General features: G+C 38.8%; 1 protein-coding gene across 1 annotated transcript; it reads left to right on the forward strand.

The window, feature by feature from the left end:
- Positions 1–7,382, forward strand: eevs (2-epi-5-epi-valiolone synthase). The gene is made up of 6 exons (XM_071494528.1): positions 1–124; positions 1,811–1,967; positions 4,429–5,062; positions 5,345–5,584; positions 5,689–5,941; positions 6,339–7,382. The coding sequence occupies exons 2-6, from the start codon at positions 1,825–1,827 to the stop codon at positions 6,434–6,436; spliced, it is 1,368 nt and encodes a 455-aa protein (XP_071350629.1). The 5' UTR covers positions 1–124; positions 1,811–1,824; the 3' UTR covers positions 6,437–7,382.
- Positions 7,383–8,660: the final 1,278 nt, after the last annotated feature.

Raw genomic sequence — 8,660 nt, forward strand, 5'->3', positions numbered from 1 at the left:
CCACTCATTATCCAACAGCGCGCCACACGTGTCCAGGTACAGCCGTGGATCTTTAAATCCACGGCGGAGACCGGCAGACAACGTCCCCCACAGGGCACTGGTGGACGGGTTGTCCTGGTTCAAGGTGCGGTTACTCGGGGGGGGGTCAAAGTGAATTGTTGGGGTGACTGGATTTTTAATATAGTGCGAGTCATGCTGGGTCAGTTCAGCGGAGTGCCTGGAATAACTGGAGAGTCTGGGGGGGGGGGCTCGCATTTATGGGTATTTATAGCTGGGACCCACTGCCCACGGAAAGAGAAAATAGAAAGACAAATTCACATTGTGTATATTTGTCAAAACAGAGAAAATATATTATAGACAACTGTATATAAAACATATACTGTATATTATCAATATAAAAAAGTGCATTTAAGCTAAAGAGCTTTTCCTTTTTCAAATATTTACTACTAAGATACATTTGACTGTTACAATAAATTCTTAAATGCAACTTTTTATGCATAAAAGTATTACAGTTTCTTACAGCCAGGAGCTCACTTTTTCAAAACTCTTCACATAGTCAGGACAACAGAAGTCAGTGTGCTTCACTTCTCATTGCTGTGACACAATGTGTTCAATGACCACATCTTTCAAAATTAATTGATTTTCAATTAATAAATGAGTGAATTCATTGATTTTTTTAATTTCTAAAACTCAGACACCACCATTACTCAGTGTATATACACTCCATTTTCCATAGCCTCTCTGTTGTTTGGTGCTGGTCTAGTGTACTTTAAACTGAAACAACAATCCAGAATAGCTGATGGGGACTGCAGCCATGTGACAGTTCTCTTGGCGCGACCCCCTTTCACGTTACACATCTGTCTATTGTTGTTAAAAAATACTGATTGGTGCAGCTTCAGCTAAGTGACATCTAGTTCTAGTTCATCTTGTTCTACAATCTCATTGTACTGGGTCAGAGAGAGCTCTTTGTTAATGCAACATTCGACAGAAGGTCATACTGTATGCTAGCACCAAGAGCCGGTCCACTGGTTACATTCAAGTAAAAACAACGTAATATAAAGTGATTGCTAGCCCCCGAAGATTATTATAACAGTTGTCTCACGTCTTCTTCATGCTCACCACGAAGAAGCGGACATGAGACAAGGTTTATGTTATATTTAAAATGATAGGTCTGCATATGTGTTATATTCAAGGGCTAAAAAGAATTTGATTAACGAACTAGGTGAGGGATGTCTGGGGTGGATAAGGAATAGATATTGAAATCAAACATTTGATGACCTTGTTCCCCTAATCAGTCTCACTATATTGGGTGGTAGAGCTGTTTTCAATTTCAGTCCTGTATTCCGTCTTAGCCGCATTTTTAAATAAAATGAAGACTGAGGAAAGATAACAAAATGCATATGATGTGGAACACAGCATATGCCTCTATTATTTTAATGAATAGCCAAGTTCAGGCATGATTGTGAAGTATCAAGCTGTTATGCAGTCAAACAAAAGAGTCAGTGATCGCATAATAATAGTTAAAAGTACAAAACCACATTTCTCTGCATTTAATAATTGACACTGATTATGTAGTTGAGTAATGCTGAACATTTCTGCCAAAAAGATGGCAGATCAGGTGTTACCTCACAGTTACACAAAAATTGTATAATAGTAATCACACATGTGATGACATGTGAAGCATACTGTACAGACTTGCTCCTCCCTTGTCTCAGAGGCATCCTCTAAATACTATAGTGTATTTAAGGACTAGTCGACCGGGAGTCTCATTAAGACTGTGACTAGCTCTGTTCACATCTGCAACCTACAGTCATCACAGCAAGAATGGGGAAGGTTCATTTCGAAGGCAACAATACCAAAGGAAAGAAAACTGAGTTTAGCTTAGTACGGGTCAAAAGTACATGGAAGCGCAAACTGGGAAAGAAGGTCAACAAGGACACAGTCGACTGTGTCTCTGCTGCAAAAATGTGAGTATAAGATTATTTTTTTACTCACATCTGAATAACTTCAAAGAAGGAGAAAAAGTGTAAATATAGAAGAAGAAAACCATTCATGATGTTGAGTTTATTTATTTCCTGTTTTTCCTCACTTTTACATATTTGTTTAGATTGGTCATTCAAAAGGTAAGTTTTCTTCTGCCTCTACTAAATAGATAGCAAAAAGAAAATGAATGCAAGTGCTTTTGATGTGTTTTTGTTTTATTATTAATTATTACTATGTTTTTGTTATGTTTTGTTTTGTTTCTTTGCAGTGACCTTTTACTCAGTGACTGTCCTCTCTCTCTCTTTTGATGTTGCAGGATAAGGTTTTGAGGGAAAGGGCAAAGACACAGTCACACGATAGGGTTAAGTTTAGGCAACCACTTGTTTTATGTTGAATAGCAGCACTATCTAGATTGCTGTAAATCATTAGGCTGGTGTTAACAGAACTGAATTGAACTGAAATGAAGATATTTTGGTGAAATTAAGGGAAAGAATTTTAATTATGTGAAAGCTAAAAAACAAGGAGCAACAAACTACAGTTTTTGTATGTTTCAAAACTTAGTCAAAACTTTTGGAAAATGCCTTTGAAGATATCAACAGGGAATTTCATCTTCATTCTTCATCCTTCGGTTTTTTTCCATTGACCTTTTTTCTCAGTAACACTCACTCACTCTCTCACGCTTTTGACATGAGGTTTGTGCCAAAGGGCAAAGGCAGCTACTTGAATGTGTTCTTGTTGAATAGCAGAAGCATCTAGTTACAGTATGGGCATAAACCACTATTTATTGGCTTAAGGGGGTCAGGAAATGCAAGAATAGCACAGAAGACATACAGTTTCTGTCAACTGAAGTGTCTCAGGTATCGCACTTAAGCTGGAATTTGGCCTTAAGTTATATATGTGTTAATAAGAGTCTGCACTATGTCAGTCTGACAGCTGCTGTGAAGACACTGAAATTTAAGGAAAATAAATAACATGTTATAATTCTGCTGTCAATCAACCTAACACCTTTTGAAAGCTGCAGGCGCACATACTTCAACATCCAGGTTAACAAGGCTGAACAATCATTCCTGTCTCTATGGATCCAACAACACACCCAGCTATGGCAAAAACCATTCATGGATTCATATGCTAATAATGGCTAACAAAGGCTATTTTAGCTCAGAGTCAGAATCACTATCAGAGTAATACATTATTTTACTGTCATTTCAAAAGCATCGCACATTACACAACAACAGAACAGACAAGACAAACTTATCAGTGGCAGTCTGACAGTGGCTGACCACTGCATGGTGTATGTGTGTGTGTGTGTGTGTGTGTGGTATATGCTGCTGAAGGGGATTGGCATGAGCCGCACCACCACTAGCAGTGTACCATTCACCACCTTTCAATGTTGGCATCTCTTTTTTTTCCACCAACCTCTTTATTGAAAATAAATGTGGAATATATAACAGACAAATCATCAACACAGACAAAACAATAATACACAATTAAAGCAGTCAAATCTCTGTGTCTCTCTGTTGCCACAGTTGACTGCCTTGACATCTCGGGTGTCACATGACTTTTGCAGTGTAAATTGATTGACTGGATGCTGGTTCGAATTGAGACACAGTTGATTGCTTATCCTTGGTATCCCAGATGATGAACCTGAAGTTTTAATGGATCTGATCTGAATCTGGCCTGTCAAATTTGAGCAACTTGAATATATATGATTTGAAATTTTTTACCCTTGAATTTTTAATTGTGAATTTTTGTGAAAACTGATAAATTAGCTATTGAAAATTTCACAAGTTGAATTCACAGTAAAGAAAAATTCATATACATAATTTCAATGCAAAAAAAAAAAAAAATTGAAATGCATGGGTTTTATGATTTCAAAATCTGGTTAAACAAGTTTTGGTTCCATATGGGTGTAGTTGGCTTGAGGGTAAACAGCCATCTGTTTGACATGTCAACTATAATTACAGGAGAACAGAAATGAAACGTGTCAGGAAGAAATTGTTTCAACTCTGTCCATTGTTCTAACAACAAATTTGTCAAGAGAGAGACTTTAATATTAAGAAATATACTGAGCACTGATCTGCACAGTCTTTGAGTTTGGGAGAGGAGTAGTTTAGTGCCATGTTTCCTTATGCAGTGTGAGCTGTGAGAATAACTTGTTTATTTAGCTTTTACACTAAACAGGGTCAAGGAGTTTTGGAGTTCACCAAAGTTCATTGTCTAAGAGTTAAATGTGGACCTTGCGACTTAGATAGGACTTCTGTCTAACAAAGGAATCTTTTGAGAAACTGTTTTAACAGCTTGTTGAGGTTTGTCAGTTGTATGTATGTTTAGTGCAATGAATTGACAGTTTAAAACAACTTCTATAATAATTGAAACCTTACTCTGAAAGCATTGGTAATATCCACGAGATTATAATATTTTTTTTCCATGTGTTTTGTGTTGCAGCTATGAGAGCATCACAGAGAAGGGCACCACTTGGACTGTGGTCAGTCCCATCGTCTTTACTTACAAGGTAACTGAGACTAGGAACTTGCTGGACCCATGCAACGACACACTCCTGCTGGGTCACCTCACTGACCAACAGCAGGTGGAGGACATGAAAATATCAGGCAAACCACTCAAACGTTTTGTGGTTGTTGACCAGGAAGTCTACAAAATTTACGGCTCCAAGATAACTGAGTACTTAGAGGCCAACAATGTCTTGTACAAGATCTTGGCTCTACCCACCACCGAGGAGAATAAATCCATGGAAATGGCCTTAAAGATCCTGGAAGAGGTCAACAACTTCTCCCTTGACCGCCGCAGAGAGCCTATCATTGCCATTGGTGGAGGGGTGTGCCTGGACATAGTGGGCCTGGCTGCCTCACTCTACAGGAGACGCACTCCTTACATCAGGGTCCCAACCACTCTGCTCTCCTACATCGATGCTAGTGTGGGGGCAAAAACAGGGGTTAACTTTGCAAACTGCAAAAACAAGCTTGGTGCCTACATTCCACCCACTGCTGCCTTCCTTGACCTGTCCTTCATACAAACTGTTCCTCGAAGACACATCTCAAACGGCCTGGCAGAGATGTTAAAGGTACGTTAAAGCTCCGGATGTGGGGTAGTTATCCTAAAGCTGGTACATACTGGGGAATAAAAATACCAGTATTAGCATCTTCACCAGCTAATTGTACCACTTTCTATATTATATACCAATATCATATAATATTTAATGAGCAAGACAAGCCTTGTATGTCAGTTATTAAGACTGCCTGTAAAAAAAAAAAACAAACCCATAAATAAGCCCAAATAAGCCCCAGTACTCACAAAGGGCAAGTTTCAACTTCTATTGATAGTAGCCCAATGTGTTTTTTTGCAGATGGCCTTGATGAAGCACGAAGGCCTCTTTGAGCTCCTAGAGAAACATGGCCCTATGCTGTTGGACACTAAATTCCAGGCTGATAACAGTGTCTACGGGTGCAGCAGCATACAGGCTGCATCACAAGCAACTCGTATAGCTATCATGACCATGCTCGAGGAGCTCGCCCCAAACCTTTGGGAGGATGACCTCAACAGACTTGTGGACTTTGGACATCTTATCAGCCCAGCATTAGAGATGGTAAGAGATCCCTCACTTGTATGTAAACCCAGTGTTGATACACGACTTAGTACATATATTCACAGTCATGTCCTCACATTGTCACACTTTTCTTTCCCATACAGAAAGTTCTCCCATCTCTGCTGCATGGTGAGGCAGTGAACATTGATATGTCTTACATGGTGTACGTGTCTCAAGAGAGTGGTCTATTGACTGAAGAAGAGAAGCAAAGGATCATCAGCTGCATGGTGGGCCTTGAGCTTCCTGTCTGGCATGAGGAATGTACCATGGAGCTCATACAGAGGTCCCTGCAAGACAGGCTGAAGCACTCTGGTGGTCTGGTCAGGATGCCTCTGCCCGTGGGTCTTGGGCAAGCAGGTAGGAATCATCAGAGTGAGTCTGTCCTTATCAGAAAAACAATAGCATTGGCGCTGTCTTCAAACAGCCTAAAATTGCTGCTCAGCAGCATGCAGGAGGTAAGGTGATTTCATCTTGTCACTAATACAAACGGCCTTAGGTAGGGGTGGAAGTTTGGTGACTAAAAGTATGTAGTTATTACTTGCACAGCTAGTTAGCGAGCTATTGTGGATAACATACCAGCAAAGGCTTGTCATAATAGATTGCCAAGCTGGCCTCATATCAATCTCCAATGCACTGACAATAAACCCATTTTTCCAGTAAGATTTATTGAATGAGCTAGTTCTTATCAAAGTTCATGTCACATGTACTGTGTTGGTAAAGCATGTGCTCTTTCTTCTACTTTCTTTCATTGCAGAAATCTTTAATAACACATCTTATGAGATCCTGCACAGAGCTTACGAAAAATGGTGTGATGAGCTGAGTGTCTCCTCCAATGGCATCTGTGACCCTTAACCTGGACATACCGCCACTGCATCAGTTCAACCTGAAGTGTTTAACAATATGTACCCTGTTTTTTTCATATTGTTGGGAAAGAAAGTTGTTAGTATTTATGTACTGTATTTTCACAATATGGCAACTGTTGCACACCTTGACACAAAAGGGACTTACAAGCATGCATTAGTTTAAAATGAGTACTTCATCTTTTCACAAGCACATCAACATAACTTGGCTGCACACAACAGGCTGTGTGGGTCTACTGAATGACACACTATAAACATCCATGTTTACTTTTGAACTTGCTTGAAACATATAATGTCCCTTTCTACTACAACTCTCAAAACACACTCACACAGATGATATTCTGCACATCCGTACAACTTATATTTTAGTAAGATACAGGTGGTTCCACTACTATTTTTTTTTTCTATAGAGTTTTTAATGGCCTTTTTCACATATACGGGTGGTTCCACTACTGATTTCCTCATTAGCTGGGTGAAACACTTTTACACATGAAATTGTCTTCAATTTAAGTTCTAAATCTCATATGCATATGCATTACTCACAGTTCATTCTTCTCGCATACTCATTGTACATCTTTGTAGCTACTGTTGTACATCTTTCTACTGCTTTTGATCACCAGGAAATACACAACACACATACAGAAATGAGCTTAACCTACAAAAGTGTTACAGTGCACACTAATGCACATTAATGTTCACCTGTGCAACTGCACATTCAGTCAAACGTGTTTTCACTTTCTCTGCAAGTGATGACACCACATGCCGCCTGCGTTGTTGACACATTTCAATGGGTTAAAACAGATCAGAAGAAAAAAGCTTTTTTTAGTAACAGTTTGTTAACAGTTTGGTTTTCATGTATGTAAAGTAAAAGCAGCTTGTTAACTACTCTTTTGTTATGAGTGTCAAATATACCAGTAAAGTTTTTTTAATATCAAAAAGTTGATCATGTTTTTTGTGGGAACACTAACGTAAAGGTTGTCTACACAAAAACATGGAATCATCGGACTTCTCTGTTAGCACTGAAATACTTAGAACTCACATTCAGGCCATAGGCACTAATCATAAAAATAATTTAATGTGAGTCAAACACTCTTGGTACAGGGCAGAAAAATTCCCTGACAAGATGACAACTCAACACGCAATTATGAAGTTGTTATTGCTAATGTTAATGTGTTCACAAACATCTCCATATCCAGAAGACAGCACAACATTAGCATATTTTGGAGTGGTGTTTTGGGCTCCCTGACAATTTAAGTTCAGTATTCAGTTTGCCTTTAGCTCCGTTCTGGTCTCCAAGAGTAGTGAGTTTGTTTACAGCCTTCTGCAGCTGCTGAAAATGACATGACAAATACTAATTGTGAAACTTTAGAGCTTAGGATTTAAAATTCCACAAGTATTCACCAACAGCTTAACTGGAGCTGAACCCCCCTAAATCATGCTAGCTGTCTAACAAGTGTTGACTGAATAACCTCTCTAAAAAGCCTGAGGCATAACTGACAAGTGAAAGGAACTTTGAACATAGTTTACTTGCTTTTAAAGAGAAACATGTAGGATGGAATTCTTCATAATTATTGTTGCATTTTTGATTACTATTGGTTTACATTATGGCAATAATTCTGACAAACCAGAACGAATGTTACAGTCTATTGCAATTAAAACATCATTCCACAGTTATTACAGACAATCATAGTTTCGGCCTTGAGGTGCTTAACACACCTTTTCTTTGCAAAGGTCTCTAACAGAGAAACATGCTCCCGCCACTCTACTTAAAAATCCTTCTTTGCGGAGCTGAACTTTGATGAAATTTATTTTATCTTTTAACTGAATACTTACTGAAAACTTAGCATTCATTGTGAAATATTTCATTTTATTTATATTACAGTGTACCTCAAGTTTTATTTGTGTGGCAGTGGAAGCCACAAAATTTTGTCATTTGCTCATTTGCATATTCATGTTCACTGACAGCAGTTTCAAAACGTCATGCAAGAGGACAGTGGAACACTTCTGAAAAGAGTGAGAATAGAGAAGAACAGAACTTAGATTATTACAGGGCTTTAGGAAAATAGTCAAGATGTAGAGGTTTTGCAGTGTAGAACACACCACCTGTTCCATCTACAACGCCTGATTATGTTTGTATACAACTAAACTGTGTTCAGAGGCACTACATTTATGAGGAGCAGCAGTGGAAGGGCCATGGAGGTGGTAGCAGTGGATGG

This window comes from Trachinotus anak, unplaced genomic scaffold, assembly GCF_046630095.1.
Source record: "Trachinotus anak isolate AG129_WGS33_773 ecotype Australia unplaced genomic scaffold, CSIRO_AGI_Tana_v1 ptg000013l, whole genome shotgun sequence".
NCBI lineage: Eukaryota > Metazoa > Chordata > Actinopteri > Carangiformes > Carangidae > Trachinotus > Trachinotus anak.

What these genes read in the sequence shown, in the direction of transcription:
- eevs (XM_071494528.1), top strand. Translation starts at nt 1,825, where the DNA reads ATGGGGAAGGTTCATTTCGAAGGCAACAATACCAAAGGAAAGAAAACT. An exon ending in GCCTGGCAGAGATGTTAAAG is followed by an intron (nt 5,063 to 5,344) that starts GTACGTTAAAGC and finishes GTTTTTTTGCAG; the next exon opens with ATGGCCTTGATGAAGCACGA. An exon ending in CGTGGGTCTTGGGCAAGCAG is followed by an intron (nt 5,942 to 6,338) that starts GTAGGAATCATC and finishes CTTTCATTGCAG; the next exon opens with AAATCTTTAATAACACATCT.